The sequence below is a fragment of the Indicator indicator genome, chromosome 15 (genome assembly GCF_027791375.1).
Source record: "Indicator indicator isolate 239-I01 chromosome 15, UM_Iind_1.1, whole genome shotgun sequence".
NCBI lineage: Eukaryota > Metazoa > Chordata > Aves > Piciformes > Indicatoridae > Indicator > Indicator indicator.
This window is the reverse complement of record NC_072024.1, coordinates 8928465-8951319: the sequence shown is the minus strand read 5'-3', so window position 1 is coordinate 8951319 and position 22855 is coordinate 8928465. Positions and strand designations below refer to the sequence as shown.

The 22855-nt window shown below is 41.5% G+C and overlaps 1 protein-coding gene across 3 annotated transcripts in view; it reads right to left on the bottom strand.

Moving 5' to 3' along the window:
• The window catches only part of CADPS (calcium dependent secretion activator), a 218687-nt gene that overhangs the window by 41174 nt on the left and 154658 nt on the right, over positions 1-22855 (bottom strand). For 2 of the 3 annotated variants that reach the window (XM_054387509.1, XM_054387510.1), the window contains 3 exons: positions 15330-15436; positions 9443-9599; positions 8355-8496 (listed from right to left, as the gene is read on the bottom strand). In XM_054387509.1, coding sequence (XP_054243484.1) covers positions 8355-8496; positions 9443-9599; positions 15330-15436 — 406 coding nt within the window. Of the gene's footprint in view, positions 1-1142; positions 1290-8354; positions 8497-9442; positions 9600-14082; positions 14092-15329; positions 15437-22855 lie in introns of all 3 variants that reach the window. The other variant, XM_054387508.1, reaches the window with a different exon arrangement.

Here is a 22855-nt window from a genome sequence, read left to right as displayed (position 1 = left end):
GCTCTGCAACACAGCCTGCATGAGGCTAACAGCAGAGGCATTTTGGTGGACTCCAGGTGTAGATGTAATTGAAGGTATTTCAGTAACAGTCAAAGGGGAAGTTTTATCTTTTAAGTGAGAAGGAGGTAAGGAAAAAGCAACACATCTGTGCAGTGCTGGCTGAGACCACCCTATGCCAACCCTAAATAACCCTCTAGGAATTCAGAAAGAGAGCTGGCAAGATCTTACTTCCTCTGCTAGGATATCTTGGGAGATGATCTATCTCAAATGATGAGATTTGGGTTAGGCCCCCTCTTCACACTGCTTGGTGGCTGGGACACTTAAGGGACATCTGCTCTAAGAAGAGAACTTGCCTGATCTGCCTGGATTTGTGGTATGCCCCCGCCATGAGCTCCACTCATGCACCCTGGGATGCCTGAACATGGAGCTGGGAGCACGGAGCACAAGGCTCCTATGGATCAACTGCTTTGACACCAGCTTGATTTTCCAGGCCATAATCTAAAGTCCACACTGAAAATGTCTTTCATTGGTTGGTATCAGCATTATTCAGGCTGTAAGTATGTCTGTGGAACTTTATTTGCTCTCTGGGGCCTCCACCAGAATGAATAAAAACTGTTGCAGGGCATTTGTCTTTGTTAAACCATTTAATCAAAATCAAGACAAAAAAAAAAAAAGAAAAAAAAAAGAAAAAAAAAGGCATTATCTGGAAAATATGGAGCTTGAATTATACAAAATTCACTTTTAGATCTACATCTGGTCCACAGAAATTGGATGACTGGCATTGAAATTGTTTCATCTTCTCTTTTGGACAAAACTCTTTGCTGAGACATATAATGTTGCATTGTAAGTTCTGTGGTTCGTATGTTGTTCAGACCATGTCCCATTGTTGACAGCTATTTTGTAAAGCCAGATACTTGCTCAAACTCTCAGTGGGAGTAAGACAAATTTTCAAGATTTATACCAAAAAAAAAAAAATCCCTCAAAATACACATGCCAGAAATTCACTCATGTCTCATTCAGAAAACATCTAATTAACTGTATCACTCTTTAAAGTTTTATATAATGCAGAGAAACAAACAATACATATCCATGCCAAGATTACTTTAAATTTAAATGAGATCTAATTTGAACTGAATACACACTCAGAATCATAAATAGCAGCCATCCATGACGGTGCAGAAAAGCTAGGCATTTGTGGGATGCCTAGTGGGATGTTAACTGGTAGATTTGGTACTTTAGGGAGATTCACATTTGGTAGATTCACATTGGGCAGATTACTTGTTAAACTCCTGTGGAAGAAACAGACAGAAAGAAAAAATACCATAACAGTGACAATGCAGATGTAGCAGAAGCACATGACACTCATAAACAAATCTGCAAAGTTCACAGCACGAGGACAGTTAAAAACTAAAGCAAAACATTTCAGAAAGAAGCATGAGTATGGAAGCTTAAGTGTACTGGGTTTGCAGTCTGCAATAAATGAAGTTACTGAAAAGAAAAAAAAAATGAAAAGAAGAATCACAAAGTAGCAAATTAACAGAGTATACTCAAAACACCCACGGGAAATAACTCAACCTTCATGTCCTGACACCATTTCAGATGGCAGACAGCAGCCTTTCCTCAGAAAAATCTCTCTCATAAGGAAGTGAGCCTCATCTCTTAACACTAGCGTGTAGAGTTCTTACACTAGTTAGGTTGGATGAAAGAACTAAACTAGAGATCTGCTAGAGAACTGGGATTCAACATGATAAACACAGAATTTGAGATTTCAGCCCTGCAGAAGTCCTGAAGATTTTTTCTTGCCACCAAATACAAAAGTTGTGATTTCACACCAAAATGTGTTTATTTTGTAATCTAAAAATGTAGCATCTGGAGCAATAAAATAGTGAAGCAGAAGGTTCTTCCTCAGTGAAGACCCATGCCCTGATCCTCCTCTTGCATTCCTGGGTCTGGAGAAAATGGGTCTCACAGGTTGCTCAGCTCTACATATGCACTTGAATGAATTGCACTTTATAAGCAGGACAAGGAGTAATGGCTTTAAACTGAGAGAAGGTAGAGTTAGATTAGGCGTAAGGAAGAAGTCCTTCACTATGAGAGTAGTGAGACACTTGAATGGGTTGCCCAGAGAGGTTAGGGATGCTCCATCCCTGGAAGTATTCAAGGCCAGGTTGGATGGGGCTTTGAGCAACCTGGTCTACTGGAAAGTGTCCCTGCCTATGGCAGGGCATTGGGACTAGATGATCTTTAAGGTTACTTTCAATTTACACCCCTATGTGGCTCTATGAAATCTAGGAGTGATAAATCAATATTTTTCTTGGGTGGAAATCAGCCATGGGGTGATTAAGATGTTTAAAAGTTAATTTAGGAAGCATGTCCACTTGGGCATCATGCCTTTAGGCATGCAGCTACTCAGCAAACAGAGATCTTTAAAATGGGGTGTAGTGTACTAATTTAATGCAACATACTCTCCTGAAACAATTGGAGTGTAGCAGCACATCATGCCCAAAGTCTGCAAAAATATCTGACATATTTTAGTATGCTAAGTCTCTAGATGTTGTAATTGCTCTAATTCTGTTTTAATGGCTATGTCATCACAGTTAGATTTTATGCAAAATAAAATTGTCACAGGATTTGGGAATTAGAAGCTGTTTTCAGAAGTATGTCTTGTTTCTGCCTTATTCTAGTAATACTATATGGTACACTGGGACACAACCCACAGATGGCTTTCCAGTCCCATTTCAGGAACAAAGCCAGGTGTTTTGATGCCATTTCACTGAAGCTCAGTGAAAATGGAATCAGGACTTCAGGACTTCAGAATTTCAGCTTCACCCTGTGCTGCTGAAACTACTGAAAGGTTTTCTATTGATGTGCAGGGACAGAGCTTCAGTGTCCCTGCTCTCAGTGACCAGGATGTGCCACCTTAGGAGGCCTCTTCCATTCCCCTGGATTACATTAGTTACTGTACAGACAGCATTATCTGGATTCTTGGAAAATTATCAAATTATACATTATGTCCTTCAAGGAATATTAAAATTTTAGCAAATTCCTTCAGTCATATCTTGAACTCCATTTCTTACTGCAAGTTTTATGTACCAAAACCCCAAAGTAATGGAATTGAGCTGGCTACACTGAATAAATGTTTCCTAATGCAACAGAAGATTTGAACCTCACCTTTCCAGAACTGTTTGTTGTTGGTGGCAAGTCTTAGGGAACAGGTTTTATCCTCATCCTCCCTTTGTGAATAAAAGGCTTTTTCCAGTGTGTGTGTGTGGGAAAGACAGAAGTATGTTCTTGCTTTCTTTTGTTTCTAGTTTCTTAGCAGATCTGGCTTCATGCTATCTGCTTGTTATCTTTGTTAAGCAGTAAGCAGACATGAGAATTTACTAACATGAAAAAGCTGTCCATTGTTTCCATTCATACTGTATCTGCTATTAAGAAGATGTGATTATTGAATGAGACACAGACTCCATAGTGATTGAGAGAATGTTAAATCTTCAGAAATGGCAGTGCATGTGGTTAGATACTGATATGGAATAAATAAAGAAATAGCAAGAGGTGGACAACATATAAATGTATAAGGAAAAGCAACTTAAATAGCTTAGCCAGATGGTAAATACATAAATCCGAGGACCTTTGGTTTTAATATTAAAATTCAAGAACTGACAGTGTTATATTAATAAAAACACTGTATTAATAAAATATGACTTCTAGAGTAAACAGTATACTATATTCACATGGAAACATATTTCTTTTATACAACACATTATTTTGCTGATGCAAGGATATGTTGCAAGAATAAGTTAGTACTCTTAAAATAAAAGAAACAAAACAGCAAAATAATGGAGTATATTATGTTAACATACAGTAACTAATTTTAAAAATATTCCCCTGAATTGACATGCACAGTTTTGCAGGTTCAACCAATCTAATTATCTGACTAACAGTTGCAGTGAGACCTGTAAAAAATGATTAATATTACCAACAAATGTTCCAGCCTGCAGTTGCTCAGACCATAAAACTAGAGGTCCAAGATGGGAAACTGTTTCTAGAAGCCAGCCATGCCTATTTAATATAGATGGCTAAATATAACCTCAGCCATCAGGCAGGGAATGTGGGCATTTGCATGAACAAGATGAGGGCTGTCTGATTTAAGACGACTCAGCTTCAGGACTGGATCCTGATATGTTTGATAAAAGACACACTCTGGAGCTGTACTGCTTGTTTTCTTGGCTTCTTCTGATTCACTCCTATTTGTGTCTGATAGCTGTGTAAATGGTTTTCACCTGTACTGTCTGATGGGGAATTCTCAGTACAAACATACTGGCAACATAACCCTGGACAACATCCCAACACTCACAGTGCACTGTAGCACCGATCACAGGACACAAGCCCAATTGCACAGAGGCTGCCCCTGTAGAGCTGCCCGGGTATTAAAAGGAGGGCAGAAAAATCACAGCAGTTTTACTGAGTTGCTTCCTGGCTTCAGAACAGAGCTAAACAAGATTCTTGTCCATACTTAAATGCTCAGCTCCTACAGGATGCCTGAGATGATTTAGTGATGGAAGAGGCAAACTCCTGCCTCTTCCATCACTATAAACACAACCTTACTGCCTAGGCTGAGCAAATGCTCAAGAGCAAATTTTTCTTTTGCAAAACCCTTGATGTGAAGCAAAGAGCTTGATAGCAAAGTAGGCAGTCAAATCTGTGCTCTTCCTCTGACTGACACCCAGAATAGTAACCAAGATACTCATTTTCACTACAACGGTGTGCCTTTTAAGGGGAAACATTTTTCACTAGCATCTTGTAGTAGCACAACCTCAGCATACAATTAGTATGATCACACTATTTCAGTTCTTACATTTATATTAATGATACATTTATAAATAATTTGCAGAGGGTTACTGAGTAATTAATAGATGCTAAAGCCAGGAGTACAGTGCAGCAGAGACAGCCATAGGTCGGTCAGTAACATCCTAGTCAAGCAATTGAAACTGGTTGTCATTGCACCGGCTTTAGCATTTGCTTAAAGAGATCTTTCAACACAGACACACACAGAGAGACACACACACACACACGTACGTGTCTGCTGGCTGCAAGATAAATCAACGTTCTCCGAGAAGCTAGCAGGAAAAAAAAAAACCCATTGCAAACCCTACTTTTCCAAGACCTCTCAACTCACCAGAGAACAGACCTACTCTGTATCCTCCGTATTTGGATGACTGTGCGAAGGACAAGTGTTCCACATTTCTCTGCGTGGATTCATACAAGCACACCAGCTGCTCTAGCTATAGGGCACGGACCCCCTGCAAATTCAGCAGCTCTGCAGAGGCAGATTACATAGCCCTCATGAGCACATTACATCGATGCTTTCCCCCCCCAATGCTTTCAATACTTAACAGTATCTCTCTCCCTATTTGTGATTTCTATACCTAACTCCTCATAGCATAAGGTGCAGAGTATTCAGCAATGAAAATAGAAGAAATACATGCTTGCAAACTGCCATCTGGTCAGGTTACGGAGGGCTACATATTTCAGCCTTGACTGCAAGCATGAGCACAGAGAAACCCTTGCAAAAGACTATATTGTATATTGTGGAATAATTTCTTGGTTAACAGGAGATAATGAGATTTCTTTCTCACAATTTGCTGTAGAGATCCAAAGGAGGACAACTGTAAGCTCAGTGGAATGGACAGCCACGATTATCTGCCTTTTCTGGCCAATCTCAAGGCCTTTCTTCAAAGCAGAGGAATGCCATGAAAAAACATACTGCAGTGTTGCCAGTTAAAAACCCAAAACCAAACCCAAAACCAAAACAAAAAAAACAACCCTCTGCTGGAAGGTGATGTCTTGGATGGGATTTGGCTGGTCCAAAGTATTTGAGAATCAACGGCCAAAAGTTCAACCATGCTGCAGTATGGACAGGTGAAGGGAGAAGGCAGTAGATCCAGAAGGACAAATCAAAGTCTCTGATCTGAGTTTTTCTGCACGATCACTGTATATCAGACAAAGCGGAGAAGGTATTCTGCTCAGGAGGCAAAAGATGAAGATGCTTTAACATTCAGCTCTGACCAGCACATTGAAAGTGTCGTAAGATGCTAGGAATGACAGCCCTCTTTTCCCTTACACGGTACATGCCACCCTCTGTGCATCTGCTGGTGCCCTTTGTCACCAGGTCTCATTGCATTAAATCAGCATTTGCAACTTGCACTTTTGTGTGTGAGACACAAGAAGAAAATGCTAACTAGTGAAAAAAATAATCATTTTGGTGCATCTTTTCACCAGATGGACACGAGCTTCTTGTGAAAAGCAGCCACTTTCCTCCTGGAAATCTTTGAAATACCCAAGTCCATCCTGGGCTTTCATTTGGAACAGCAACGCTCAAAGCACGCTGTAATCACGGAATTGTAGAACTGGCTCGCAGAGTACAATTGTTGACCTGACACCACCATGGCTATTAAACCACGTCCTGAAGTGCCATGTCTACATGTTTTTTTGAACACCTCCAGGGTCGGTGACTCCACCACCTACCTGGGCAGCCTGTTCCAAAGCCTGACCACTCTTTCAGTAAAGAAATTTTTCTTAATATCCAATCTAAACCTCCCCCGGAGCTACTTGAGGCCATTCCAGAAGGGAATAACCATTACAGGAAAACTAAGGTCTTTTATAACTATCAAAGAGAACTTGAACATGGTAGGTAATAGCATACCCAGGGACAAAGGATTCTGACAGGCAAGTACCACAGTCAAGTACTTATGGACATCTATAGGTTAAAGCCACTAAGATCATTAAAAGCCAAAATGATGTCAGCTTCTGACAAAACAAAAAACAGAATTAATTGCTTAGTGACTTCTTGACTGAGGTGGACAGGTCCAGAGAATTAACTGCTTCCATTTTATAGCAGACCAGGAAATACAAACAACATATTTGTCACTGAAGCAGAGCTCTGAAATGAAAGTTAATGCTAACTTCAAAGTGCAATTCTGCTTGAAGGACTGGCTGTAAAAATGGCATTCTCCTACTCGAAAGATCTATTTCTTGTATGTTTTCTGGGTCACATCTGCTTATTTGAAACAAGATTTTTTAGGATTTTTAATCCTGTTAGCCTGCAGACCAAAGACAGCAAATGGAAAGTGAGAGAGGCTCCTGAATGCCAGCCACTTAACCCCACTCAAAACAGAGGGGATGATCAGGTGTCAAGAAAAGGCCTGAGATTTGGCAGGCAGAACCCTTATGGATGCTGAAGATGTACAAGAAAGAAAAGAAAAAACCTGGGTACTCAGACTCCAGGTTGCATATGGGAGGCTGGCTGCTGAACAAAATCTTTTCCCTGTAAATGGAACATATTTGGTGTGAAAAGTCCTGAAAGACCACACGTTCCTTTATACAGCAACCTCCAAGAGCACAGCACCACTGAACTTTGCTTATAGAATCACAAACAAGAAGGGAAAATAGTCTCTCCAGAGGTCACTTCCTCCCAGTCCCCTGTCTGAGGCACTGTCAGAGTCATGCTGTTTGCAAAGGGTCAGTCCTCCTCTTTTAATGCCTTTGTTAGAAGGAAAACTCTACAAGTTTCCTTTGGATTTGACATGGCATTTTAGAGAAAGCATGACAGGGTTCAGCAATTCTTCCAAACCTGTGAAATACCAAGAATAATTCAAAGCACACATCAGATTTTTATCAGTCACCAGCTCTTGAGTTCACTTTGAGTTATCTCAGACTACTCATTTCACACTGGTAAATTCCTAGTTCTCCAAATGTAATAAACGATTCTGCTTGTGAAACCATGTTTCACTGTGGTTTCTACACACCTAATCTTACACCAAGGGAGCTGAGATCCATCAGAGCTGCCCTGGAACAGGTGCAGCCATCAGCTGTAGGGCTGGCATGAGAAGCACAATACTATACTGTCCCTCCATGGGATGGGTGATAAAAATGAGTTTTGGGAAGAATAAGTATCACAATGATTCACACAGGTTATAGGGCTGGACTGAACACAGTGAAAGAAGGTTTTTTTGTTTTGAAAAGGAGCTATTCAAGTTCAAAAGCAGTAGTGGAAAAGGCCTTTTAGAATGGGATCCAAAAAGCCATGCCAGCTAAGAAGGTTTTCACATTTTCATGCTTCCATGTACAAAGGCACACGGTTCAAACTGAGGTAGCAAAGCATTTCAAAAAGCAAATACCACTTCCCTCATTAACTTGAAAACCCTGAAGACATAAGGCCTTCTATTTTCAGCATTAAACTAGAAAATCTAAATCACTCTCTGCATGTCCAGTCTAATGTTTGCTAATTCATCTCTACGAATCTCCATCCATTTGCTCTCAAATTGCGATTGTATCAAAGGAGGTTTCCTTACTTTACTGGCTCCCATGACTCCCGCTCAAAGCCCCTGTGAATTGACTGTGCAATTGAGGACTCCATCAGATCGACATATCTAACAACAAGTGGAGCAAACAGGTCTTGGAGGTGTTTGTGGAATTTTCCATTCAACAAATTATCTAGAATAGATAAATAAAAGTATAGTAAGACACTACTGTTACTAAAACCTCTGTAACAAACCACAGCGTGGCACTTCATTACACAATGAATTTGTCAGAGAACAGGAAGAAGTTCAAGAACATAACAGGAGCTGGCATCAGGCACCAGTTCACAACAAAGACAGCAGGAATGGCTTCTTACTCCAAACAAATAAACAGACAATGAATCTTCTTTTCCATTCATGTCAAACTTACAAATACATTATTACTTCCTGTGAATAAAATGGACGTAAGAAATACAGCATGGCAAACACTATGGCTGTAGCAGGTAGGAGAATCATTTAATCTACCACAGTGCTCTCTGAGGATGATTCCCTGGCACCCTGGTCTAGGACCTCACTGGAGGCAATACCAGTTCTGCCACCAGCTCCCCAGGAAGCAGTCGGACCACCCAGGAGAGTGACAAATCCTCACAGGTTTTGAAGGCATAGGCCCATGTGCTTTGAAGCAGAGCCTTATCATCCAAAGCACTATTCTTCTGAACTATCCCTGCTTCCATTTACTGTAGTATTTTCCTCCTTTCAATAAAATCTTTTAAAGCAGGGACTGGTTTATGCCATGTTAATAAATGCAGTGCACGCACATAAAACAATTTAATGACACACATTTAATGACAGCGAGATAGAGTACCTAATTCCCTGCTTATCAGGGAGCCATTACCAAGAGTCTTGAGAAGATGAAGCAAAATAAAAGCTCAACTTCTCATCTTTGACTGAGACATTTGATTTAAAGGGTGTCTGTGTGGCTTTTTCTAGTGGAAATAGAACAAAATCAAGCTGATGCTAAAAGAGAATGTACTGTAAATCTCTACCCATCTCAGTTCGCTGTGCAGTACGGAGAAGCTGAAAGTATTATCAGTAACCTGAGCTGCCCACTGAGAAAGAAATGATCAAAATACAATACATACAGTCACTACGGAGGGAATCGTTTAGAAGCTGAAAGAGTGGAAAGCTGTCCCAGGTGTCTGGGGGTTGCACCTCTAATGCAGCATCCATATCCACAGCAAACAGTGACAGGAAGGTCTCCGCGTGCTCAACCATTAAGTCTGACCACCAAGCAAAGGCCTTCAGAGTTGGTAGAAAGAGATAACAAAGAAGTATATTAGTTCTAATAAAGCAAAGGGAAAGATGTTAGGTCCCATATCTAAAGAAACCAAACCAAACCAAACCAAAGTTTAAAAAAAAGGTGCATCCCATGGAAACTACCTTTATTGTAAAGAGAACAGTGCTTTCAAGTGCTAGCCTGCACAGAGTGCTCATCACAGGAGTTAGGGACTGCTACTTTAATACAAAGGTTTGTTGCAGAGGATCTATTCAGAGCTCCACCGTAAAAGGCACACAGCTGTAACATGACAGAGAAGGCTTCATCTGTTCAATTTACAATAAATGACTTTATTCATCTTTAATTATGCTAATTATCAGGAAAAGAAAAAAACCCCAACTCATTCTTATTCTAAAGTACAGAAATTTGGGAGTTTTCTCACTGTGCTTATGGACTTCTGTGTTTTCCAACAGTTTAAATTTTACTTGGATTCACTGCTTCTACTTGTCTTGAAAAACGAGAAGCCTATGACATTAATGACTTTCCTAAATCACTCACACTCTCCTTTAGGGATACTTCAAACATCACCAGTAAACAGCACTGTTCATTTTACATGGTTAGTTATACACACCCATAGAAACACACTACTACCTTCGTAATGCTGCTGGTTAGGAAACCGATTCCAAAGCTCTATTATCAACATGCCAAGATCGAAAAAAAAAATATCTACAGCAAGCCTAGATTTTTACAGAGGCAGGGGAAAAAAAAAAAAAAACCAAAACAAAACCCAAACCAACATATCTAAACTTGAAAACCAAAAAATGCCAGTGAAGTAACTCATTCTCATGCACATGGGTCCTTAAAATTGCCTGTGCGGGCTCTCTGACGTGACATTCACATCGTACATGGCTCAGATGTGAATGCTGCGAACGCATGCATGCGTGTTTAGTAATCACTTCTGGCTGGGAACATGCAATATGAGAAGTGCTGTCGCTAGGACCATGTGCTGTCATTTTGAAGTGATAGGAAATTACTCAGGGACTTAGAAGGATCTAAGAAACAGCTTTCTGGCACTTTGCAAGAAAAGGAAACTTGTAGCATAGGCACAAGACCGAAGATGAAAGGGGTAAGACTGGGAATAGATAAATTCATTTGAAGAGGAACTGCCAGTCAGGGAGGGGTATTTTTTGTAGATTTTAGTAGACATAAATAAGAAGAATGGAATTTCTCAGGGTTCAGTTTTGATTCACTGATGAGGAGCTACATTGATGTGCAGAGCACAGCTCCAGCTGCTGGTTCACTTGGCCATGGAGAGGGTGCAGTGCCCCCAAACCAGATTAGTACCATGGACCTCTTTAATTTTTCCTATTTTGGCTGGAATTCTCAGTTGCCACTGATATTGGCAGGGGTTTTGGGGGGATTATTTCCCACTCTATTGCTCCCCAAAAACACAGAGCATTGCCTTGCAATTATTGCATGAGTTGATGTAAAACTATTGTGAAGACATGGATAGACTGGACATGGTGCTGGGTGTTATGCATCCAGAACATATCCAAGATATAAAATAACCAAAATAACCAATTAACACCCTAATTAAGCTTAGTAGTGGGCCTGCCCTGTCATGGAGGTGAAGATGTGGATGAGGTGGGCTATGTCATGAAGGCATGGCTTCAGTGGATCTAGGGGCAGGCTGAGCAAATGCAACACCTGGAGCAGCCACGCCAGGTTACGGCGTCCCTGTGGCCATGGCATGACGACAATGCGGCTACACCGGGCTCCTTCATCTGCAAACTGCCCCCAGCCTCCCAAATGGGGAGAAAGTTATCAGCCACCACTGCAGCAAGACCTGCCCTGGGGTGCTTGGAAAGCTCAGGAGCAGTGGTCATGACAGCCCTGGCTCTTTGCAGAGTAGTTACTCTGGAAAAGCTGAGACTGAGGTGAGGGAGCCTGGAAGTCTGAGCACATGTGGCAATGCTCTTCAGTTCTTCGCACATCTGGTGTTCAACTGAGTGCATGGCTGAACGCTTGGTAGTGCAGCATCAGGAGGTGTTGAAACACTGCAAAATGCCCAGGAACCAAAACCATCAAGACTCATGTCTGCTCTTGATGCCTGGTCAAGCTTTCTCCCCAAACCGTATCTGGGAAACAAATGGATGCTGAGCCACAGGGCTGTTAAGGATCCTCTTAAAATGAGTAGTACTCATCTGAGGTTTTCAAGGAGGATGCCAGGGCTGTCCTTGCACAGATATGTTTTCAATGGCTGTGCCTCTGACTGCCAAGAGCCTGCCATACTGTGTCCCCATCAGATACTGCCCACAGGTCTGCAGGCAAAGAGCAATTGCTAGGAAAGACCAATGGCAACTGGCATTTTGTGGGGAGGGAAAAGAGGGGAGGCCAAAGAACATCTTCTGCAACAAATTCCAACACAAATATTTCAATCCTGCAATAAAAATCTACTTCTGTGAAAAAAAGGAGATAAAAAAAGCTCACTTTAAGAGAAATCAAGAAGAAAAACGGTGATCATTTGTGGAAAAAAATAATACTCCCAAACACAGACTGAAAAAGTCATATTTTAGTTCCATAAGTCTCCAACTTACAGCAGGATCCTCAAACCTCCTCCTCCCTAGCCTTGGTGAGCAGGACCTTCCTGCAGTGGCAGCAGTAACATCATACTTTGAAAATGTCCTTCAAGATGGTAACATACCATTTATTTACCATCTACTTACCTGTACTGCTCAAAACACAATGTAAAGGGGGAGGGGGGAAGGGAAAGTGTGCTTTCTAGCCAAACACACCTATTATTGTATATTTTACACATGGATACACATGTATATATGTATGACCTCAAGGAGTTAAAATACATATATACATATACACATATGTATACATAGAGAGAGAAAACACCAGTTTAAAAATAGGTGAATGCCATCGGCTCTGGCATTTGTCATCAGTCATCCAGAGGAACGGAAAGGCAGCTAGAAGACATCTGATGGGAGAGATGACAGAATGCCAGAGACCTGCTGCTCTCACAGACCACAGAGGTAGGCACACGGTTTCTGATGTATTTCTGCCTGTGCTGGTTTACTTCTCTCTTTTGGGTAAGACAAACCCAACTGACTACACATGGTTCCTCTGTTGTAATGGGGTCTGAATATTTTCCATGCTCTGAGTATTATTATCCTGGGTTCTTGTTAGGAACCATCTCCTTTCTGCCTGGATGTCCATGTGGGGAAAAGAGAGATGTGTTTCAACTGCAAAACTTGGTGGCTTTCAGTAAATGAGGGCATTTCTTCAGTAAGTGGTGCAGTTCAATTTTTTGCTGAACATCCAAAGCAGACCAAAAAATGGCACCTCACAGGTCAAACCTTCTCCAGGTGAATGGACAACATGCCAAAAACCCCTCACCTGGAATGATTTGAGAAAAAAAGTGCAATACCTCAGCAATTTTCATTGCACAGTGAGAATATAACATGTTCGTGTAACTGCATAATAAAAATCAGTGATAAACTACCCAGCCTCTTCTCTCTCTTCTGGGTGCAATTCCAAGTGTTCAGATAGCTGGCCAGCTGCTTGTACACTGCTGAAATGCCACAGCCACCCTTAGGACAGGGATTCAGTAATGTACCATCAGTGTGCTGGGCTACTGGAGACAGATTAGTTTCACCATTCCAGGTCACCATTCGGAATAAGAGACTGAGATGTCTCCTATCTATGATGGCATTAACCTTCTGTCTCTAATCAAAAGCTTGTGACACAAAAGATGCTGGAGAACAGTTTTGAGTCTTCCTCCTGGTGAGGATCTCTGTAGCGTGGCTGGCTGAACGCGACCAGCCTTGTAACAGCTTCTTTCAGAAGTCTGCCATTGTCAGTATCATCTTTGTTTTAACAACAGCTCCTTCCTGGCTGGTTGCACACTGAGCCTGTGCTGGTGATGAGTGGAATAAAACTTTCACTATCCTTGGAGAGGTTGCAGTAGGTGGTGCACAAGTGCAGCGCTCTCGAGCACCCCTGGCTGTTGTAGAAATACACTTTATTTCACTCTTCACCTTGTATATTCTCTCTCTACATATAAATACTGTATATCCACTACAAGGCACATACAGACAAAACCAGAGGAAGACCACTACCATTCTAGGCACTGGTGTAATACTTAGTCCACCTCCACCACAGTGTACTAGAGGTCGGGTGAATGCAAAACAACAGAGGTAACAACAGGCTGAGGAGAGAGTCCAGGCAGGTAGGGTTGTGTCGGGATGTAACTGCAGCGCTTGTAAAATATACCCATTGCTACATGCATGGACCAACCAGACTGTTATGCCACATTTACCCTCCTGTGTCAGGCTACCAGCTCTGCAAGCAGCCGACTCCAAGTTGCTGTTACATTCCTCGGTCAAAGTTACGGAAGCGAGGGCAACCCGGGTAAAATCCCAGTAGGAAACATGGCACTGAGAGGGCATGCACGGAATATGACAGGAGTGACTCGTTTCGTTCGGTTTAGTCACATACCTCTTTCCCCTGCCAGGATCATCCAAGATTGAATGAATGAACAGTAGAAAAACAGGGAGGAAATTTAAATATGCAATCAGGCATTAGTTGGGTGTTGTGGATTGTTGTGTATTATCAATAAGTTAAATTAGACTGCAAATTTAATATACACTGGAGTGATTTTTAGGTCACTGTGAAGTTATTTATCAAATGCTCTTAATGCAAAATATAGTGAGGATAATATATATAAATATATCTAAATGGGAAGGAAAAGAGAAAATAGTGAATGAGTGTTACATTACCTATAGGCACAAACAATAACTGGTCACTCTGAATTTCAAACTGATCAACTTTCCAATGTGCATCCAAGAGCACCAGATTTAAGGAGAACAGAGGGCTCAATCCTGCAAATACTTACACAGGGATAGAGTCGCTTGCGCTGAGAGCAGGACTACAGCCAGCAATGTCAGCTGTGGGGTCAAGTGTTTCCAGGATCAAGACTCATCATTTTGTGGTTTGTATTTGACTATGATATGGTTTCAGTGGATATAAACCATGAATCTTTTGGTTAAAGTGCTTTCAAGAGTTAAAAGTAGTTGCATTGGCCTTAGATAACCCAAATAATGAGTAACAGAGAATAGTTCATCCTAACCTCTGTGACCAGTAACTGAGGTATTTCCAATAAGCCAAAGCAGAAGAGGCCAACAGGAAACCAGGTGAGTTAATCATGTACTGCAGGGGCCCATGGAAACCCCTGGAAACAACCTGAACACTAAGAAAGGGATAAAAAAAGAAAGATTTTGGGTTGTGGTGGTTTTCCTTGCTCCAGCTTTGGACAGCAGGAGCAGTGAGCTGCTGCAGGGACCCTCCTAATGCTGTCTGGAGGCACAAACACAGGATGTTATTTGGAAATACAACCTTTTTGAAAAGTGGACAGCCTTGCTCTTGTATCTAGTTGGTGGTGAAGATATTTGGCCAGATTCGGCTCCTGCTGGCACTGTACGAAAGGCTGCAGACTGATGTAGAGGAGAGCAGAACTGAATTAATCCCTCCTTTAGCCCTCCCTCCCCTTTGCGAAAGCAATCTTCCTGGACTGGACTTGCCTTCAACACGCTCACACACCATTATTTCAGAATATTTTTGGCTTTTGAAGAAGATAACCCAGCATCAAGTGGGAAGACATCACGCAAATATACAAAGCTCCCAGCAAGCCACCAGAGCCTGTGGAAGACCTGGGGGACACGACCTCGCAGGGCACCGCTGCTCACCTCCGCATGGTGTTCTTCGTTTTGCTGTAGGACTTCAATTACCAACTCTGCCAGACGTATTGTATCTTCTAACTTTTTAGCTGGTGTGACTAACCGGCCTACATTTTCTGTAGTACAAGAACTTCAGTTAAAAGGCAGGCAGAATGAAAAGCTAGATGTACAGTAAGTTATTTTAGAGGTTTAAATAGAAATTTGAAGAAAAAAAAATTCAAATTCCCATAATATTCTACAGCTTTAAAGATCTTTTCATGCATATGTTAAATGCTTATATAATTAGTACTGAGCAAACCAGAAAGCCACATTCGTTATTATACTATGAAAATACAGTGCTCCAGCTCCAAATTTCACAATACTGTCAAGAGTTGTTTTGCTTTATGGTGAGATGGTGCCACTTTATTAGCTCAAATAAGAACATTGCATTCCCTAAAGACAGCATCTGGCTGCTAATATATGAACAATATGTATCCTCCAATGTAGATGATGCCATTATAGAAATCACTTCCATATTATTTAAAAATCTGAAGATCAATTGAAGATCAGTTCAAACAAATCTGTCTGTACTTTTAATAAATCGTCAGACTCGAGCAATTTAAATGTCACCTGCTACTGAAAGGAAAAAAACCTGCAGGTCTGCCTTCGCTCCAGGATTTAACTCCACAAAGATCAAGGAGTTACGCATGCTGGAGGGAGTGGTAAGTGGTAAATCCCACACTAGGTGTTCGTAGGTAAGGTTTATATGGGAAAACAGGTGCAACTTTACAGCAAAAACCCTGCAAACAAACCAAAGAGTTTAAATCCTGGAGCTTGGTGTTTAGCTGTGTTGAGCTATTTTGCAGTGTTTTCTGAAAACTTAAAAAAATAATGAAATGATATACTTCCAGGTAATTTATGTTATTCATAACATATTAAATACCTGAGGCACTAACAATCTGGAACATTTGGAGTATTTTACTAGAAATAATTTAGAGACAAAAGAAACTTTTCATTGAAAGAGAGCTGACTCATGGATCACTTCCCTGACGTGTAAAATCTCCCTGTGATGGTTGCCCTGAGGAGAAGTGAAGCAGGAGACCTGGGAATTTACCTACACTGCAGCACATCACCATATTAACTACAGGTGCATCCCTCTGGTTAACAACCCGGTGACAGTCCTGGCTCTCCAGTGAAGCCAGAGGGAAGGACAGCACTGCACTTTGGTAGCTACACCATACCTTTGCACTGCTGTACAGTTTGGTCTCTCCATGATATTAAAAGTGGGTGCAGTGTGAAATATAAATCAAAATCAAACAGCCAAATGAATCTGCAATTCACAGTGTACAAGAGACTCCTGCGTCCCCAACACAGCAAAATGCTAGCAGTGCATGCACTGAAGCATGGTTACCAGCAACTACCCTGGGATTTACAAAGGTGCCTGGCTAAGCCAGCATGCAAGGTGCTAGCTGGGCATCTCACTTCTGCCTTCTGCATGCATGAGTTTTTTGCTAGTGTTTAGGTCTTCTGTACTGATGGGACAGAAACATGTAGTTGGACACAGGTGGCACTGTGCTACTCTACTGGGTCACCTAGGGAGAAGTCTTTGCCTTGCTGAAGGCTTAGTGAGCTTTGAGAACTTAATTAACCCCCCAAAAAAAAACCCTTGCCTGCTCCTAGTTTTCCCTGACTATTTCTTTACAGGTAACCAATTTCCCATACAAAGGAAAGCTGGCTTTCAGAGGAGCTCAGCAACCTGGGCACCTGAAGCCTGGCATTGCAGGTGCTCAGTTTGGCTAACACATGCAATGTGGTAAAGCACCATGCAAATGAACAGTTTTGCTGATTTATGCCACAGATAGGGGCATTGGGAGCTTCTTCTCCACTTTTCCTTTTGTTTCTTCTTTTAATGGAAACAAACAAAAAAAAAAGTCCACGTTTCCCTCACAATAATTTTTTGGGCAGATACTGAAATTGGAGAACTACTGGTTAACTCCTCACTCTTTCTCCTGTTCAGTTCAGCTAGAAGAAGTGGAAATATCTTTCTTTTGCAAAAGGAACCCACAGACATGCCCCTTAGTAAGCTCTGGTTGTTTCTGCACCTCCGCAGACAAGGGGAAGCTTTTCCATTGATCAGAGCAGCATCAGGCCCATTCTCATTTGCAACACTGATCTGCTCTCAAATACAACTAAAAGACAAAAGTGTTAATAAGAACAACTGCTCAGAGATGCTGTCTTTAAAGAAAATATTGATGCTTATACAACTTTGGCAGCCAGCAGATGTCAATCTTAATTTTTTTTTCTTCTTATTTTAAATATTTCCCTGGTTAAGTTACTATACATCAGAATATTCTGCTAAGATAGCTGGAGCACTGACAGTTACATGAAACGTATACGATATACTTATCAAACATTTCATCCAACATCATGTAAAGCTCATACATATTTATAGTTTTCATGCAAAATGTTATGCAACAACAATGTTATTTTGTGCTGACGTTGATATTTGAAAATGTTGCATATGTCAGACATTGCTAGACAAAAAAAAATGTGGACATTTTGAAATCAATGCTACCTCTAAATCTCTAAAACCTACCACGTCACGCTAGGTATTTTGTATAAAGCTGCACATGAGGACTAGCTTTCTACTGCTACACAAGCAACTGCTAGACTAGCAAACCACTGAATAGAAGGAAGGAAGACTATTACAGTACTTGGTGGCTGTTTGGCCATGCCTTTGAGCATATGATCTATCATGTTAGGCTGCGTTTGAGGAGATGATGGTGGCCCAGCCGGTGGCTTAGGCTTGGACGGACGGGCTGCTTGTGCATGACAGGGAGAGACGCCAAAAGTAAAGAGACAAATGACTTCATAAACAGTGACAAAAAAAAGATGGAAACTTCAAAAGGAACATAAGCAGAAATGATTAAATACAAATGGAATAAGCTGCTGGGTTTTTGCTTATCGGTACTTGAAGTATTACACGGTAATGACACCACTTGACAACACGTACTCTAGAAGCCAGCAGATTCGAACATCCTACGGCACTGTGCAATCAGAAAGCTAAAAGTTCAATGGAAGTAGGAACCTGCAATTCACGCAGCCACGTGAGGAAACTGAAATTGGTTAATTCAGTTAAAACTCTGGAATTCAGAAAAGGTGAAAAAGATGACTTGAAGTCAGTGCCCCAACGCTTAGGTACATTTAGCAATAGAATAATGAGCCTCAGGAATTAATTGCTTTGCAAATATCAATTACACATTTTAGAATTAAACGTCACTGTTGGTTAAAGGGAGCTATAAAATATTCTTGTGCAATTTAAACATGTAAAAAAATCTGTCACTTAAAAATGTGTGGTTCCTGATCGTTTCCAGCTCATTTAATTATTTTCAACTTGGAATTCTAGTGGCTTTTATATTCTGGGTTGAATCATATATAAAAACTTGCCAGCTCTATCAAATATGTTACTTGCTATTCCAAATGTTAGAATACTGCAATCAGGACTTGACCCATCTGTCATATAGTTTACAATATCAGCATAGGAAAAATTCAAAGAAAATAGCCTTTCCTTTTACATATACTCAAGAGAATAAATTATATACTGTGAATATATTAACACAATAGTTTCTATTCCTTTTAATAACGGTTTTTAGCAGCATTGTGACTATTTTTAATAATGGCATTTGCAAGGAATCTGGCATATTTATCTGGACATTCTATTGCCAAAAGTCCTTGCCATTTTGATTGCATTTTCTGGGGGGGGTGGGGGGGATAAAAAAAATCATTTGGCTTATGCAAAGTAGATTTCTGATTGCTTTTAGTTCTCAGAGAATTATAACACTTATCAAAGTATAATAAAGAATATTCAAGTAAACTGTTAGTTAAAGAGTATGAGTTAGGTTGGTTCCCCTCTCCATACACCGAGATAGATACACATACATACATAAACACACATACAATGCTCACGTGCACACACACACACACACACACACACACATATTTTTAGTCTTTTAAGCTTTGTAATGATTTATTTCAAGCTACTGATTTCTGGCTTTTTTGTTATTGTTGTTTTCTGATAACCGGAAAAACAAATCTATTTGTTAATTTCGAGAGTCATCCTGATCCTTGTTCAATGTTTACCATGGGTGGCTTTGTCCCCAGAAACAAACCTCTCAGCCTGAGGTGACAAAAATAACTGTTTTTTGGGCATTGGCCTAATGACTTTTACTGTAATTTAAAACATAAGCAAGAAATTAATTTGGCTAGTCACTGATGGCTCCTGAGCTCAACATGTGGATGTAGGAAGAATATTTTATTGCCCATCACTCTGGAGAGCAGTTTGTGAACATCCCTAGACAGGAAGGAACCATGGGGAGGGGGGACCACACATCTCCCATATGCATCTGGCAACTGCATGGTGGGAACCCCTTCCCACCCAGGTCTGCAGGTCTGTTGGGCTCCGAAGTTGGGTGTGACAAAGAGAAAGAGTTCCTTCTAGGAGCATCAAAGCAAGAAGAAAAATGCATCCCAGAATTGCATCCTGCTGCACCCCAAGTACCCTTTAAATATGAATCCAGCTCCTGCATTCCCATTGAAAAGTAGATCTCAGACTTCATAGACTTCCAGACCCACATGGTACAGGATGGGCCTGACCTATCCAAGTGTTTTCTGTATTAGGGAGAAGTTGTTAATGGCAAAGGAAGAGGAGGAAAAGCCAAGAGATGCAGCAGCACTGGGACGTCATGAATCGCTACTGCAGCGTGTACAAAGCAGCTTGGAGGAGGCTCCTGCTGAGCAGTTGTCAGCAGAGTGCCCCAGGGTGGCTTTCACTTCTCTGGGAGTTTGCAAGAGATTCCCCCAGCACCTCAGCCCTGCTCCTGGCATCTCCCTGCCATCACTGGCTCTTGAAAACAAGCCTCCACAAAGGATGACAGCAGGTTAAGCAACAAACTCCTGATGTAACTCTGACCTGGCCCAATCTGCACAAATATACAGATCTTTTGTTCATTTAAGTTTTTCAGACTCAAATCCAGTGCTGCGTGATGGCTGCAAAACAACCTGGAGCTGAACAAGAGGAGAGGAAGAGTTCTTGCTCTTCCTAGGGGTATTGAATGTCTTGTGAGCCCCATCCCACACTTGGCTTTGTTGCCTCTTTATTGGAAGAAAATTTAAAAGATTAGCTAAGGAAAATGATTCATTTCCTCTGTAAATTTAAATAGAAACGGGGTTGTGCCTGCAATGCCCTGTAAGGCACAGGAGTTGACAAGCTTGTCTGGATCCAGGCCTTAGAGATGACATGAGAGGTTCCTTTCACTGGGTGTCTCAGCTCCTGCTTGAAGCAAGAGAGATGCATAAGGCTGGATGGGTTTTACATTTGCTGCAGTGTGTGTGGCAGGTTTTCTTTCACTTTGGCTTTTCTTTCTTCCCTGTCCTTTTACTCTCTAGTCCCTTCCCACAGCCACTCAGCATCAGAAATACTCTTGTGTTTGTTGCTCATGTGCCACACGGATAGGATCTAAACACCTCCAGCACTGAAATCAGAGGCAGGAGCAGTTTCTTCCTTACTACCAACCTGAAAAAGGGCTTTCCTGGACCAACTTCTGCCAAAGGTCATTATGCTTCTGCACAATACTTGCAAAGAAAACACTCGCAGAAACCCAAATTACTTGTCAAATTCTGGGGTCATGCTTGCAATAAGCTTCAGCCTGCAGTGAGTCTAACAGGTACATCAGAAAATCTGTGCTACTCTGGGCATCCCTATTGCATACAATTCATTGTGTGTGACTGAATATGGGTTTTTTATCTTCCCCACCCCTCCCAACTTATATATTTCTCGCTCAGCATCATGATTGCTAGATGGGCTATGAACATATCAGCAACAGTGAGAATTACACTTGCAATAGGAGAGAAGTATTGTTGACTTTTGGTATTTTTTAAAATAATCATGATAATTAAAAATATATGACCCCTGCCAAAGGCTTTGGCATGCAAGTGTTATGCATGTGTTCATTTGGTAAGCCACTCATGAAAATGATAAAAAAAAGAGCTTCTGCTCTCAAGACAACTATACAGAATAACAGACTTAGCCTAAGGATGAGGCAAAGCAGCCTTTTATTACAAACATGGTATGAATTTTTGTTTCTGAAAGGGATTTCAGGGATGATACCATTTTTTCTTTAAAAAAAAATGTTTTGCCTTGAAAGTAATAAAAAAATCATAGAATTGTTCTTTTCCCAACTCAGAAAGATTCTAATTCAGCTCTCAAAACTCAGAATACTGAAAAACTGATCTCCTGACTTTCTGATCATTATTCAGCCTAGTGAGGGATTTTTGTGTTTCTGAATTCTATCTCATGCCTCAGGCAGCAAGTTGCTCTGCAGATCTCTGTGGTTTCTGAAGCTCTTGTAATAACTTTCATGCTGCCGCATGCAATCTTGAAAGTGATTCTTTGTTAAATGCAACTGAATACCACTTCAGAGATGGAAAAAACAAAGCAGCAATTCAAATACAGATTGTAGCTACACCTCACTTAAAGTGCATGATCAATTAATTACTTCAGCCTTCATTCCCACATACAAAGGCTGATGTTTTCATACAGTTTGCATCCATTATTTATTTGGACAATGTAATTCTATTTTCTTTTTAAGCTTTGCGGTTTATCACAAATGCTGGGAGTGACTGCTCAGGGATGGCTGGGCTGACAAATCACACAGGACCTCTCCTTGACTGCAACCAGGTTAATCCCCAGGTGCCTTAGCCCTAATTCCTCAGTGCACTTGATGGAGTTACAAATACGTGCACAGAACTTCCCAGGCTGAGAACCAGAAATAAGGAAGGGGTGTGACACAAAGTGAGCCTGGGCCAGGATGAATGTCTAGAAAAATACCTGATGCGTTGCTCCAGTCAAAACCCAACCACTCTGCACATGCTTGCTTGGCTGAAGACATTTTCCATGCCTGCTGAGTTGAGTGCTAGATGCAAGATGCTCTGTGGCCAGTGCCAGCCAAGGCTGATGCAGTTGAAGCTGCTGTTCTCAGTCCCTCTCTGGTAGGTGCATGCCAGCCTGATGCAGGCATCCGAGAGGTGGCTGCCTCTGCATAAGCATTGTGGCTGTCCCTCACTGCTCCATCGGCAGCACTGATCCCTGCACTAACCTGGTTTTGGTTTTGCATCACTGGGTGAGGTTTGGAGGGAAGTCAGACTTCCCCACCAGCCTGGCAAGGAAGGACAGACAGATCCAGGGAGGATGGTGCATGCCAGACACACAGCCTGGCATGATGCTGCCCATCCAGAGCTCTGCTTCCCTGAAGCACACGGGCTGGAGAGTCTGTGGGACAAGCAAAGACCTGGCACTTTTGGATAGCCCAAGAGTAGCAGATTTCCTTGGTAACACAGCAGTAGGACTTCAGTGGGTCTATCTGCCCCCCCCAGTTACTTTCCATTTGCAGTCTGTGCCCTGTTGCTCTGCTGCCCTGGCACCAAGCAGCAAAGTAAGCTGCCTCCATCCCTACATCTTCTTCACTTCTCATCTCTATGCATTAACTCAGCAGCACCAT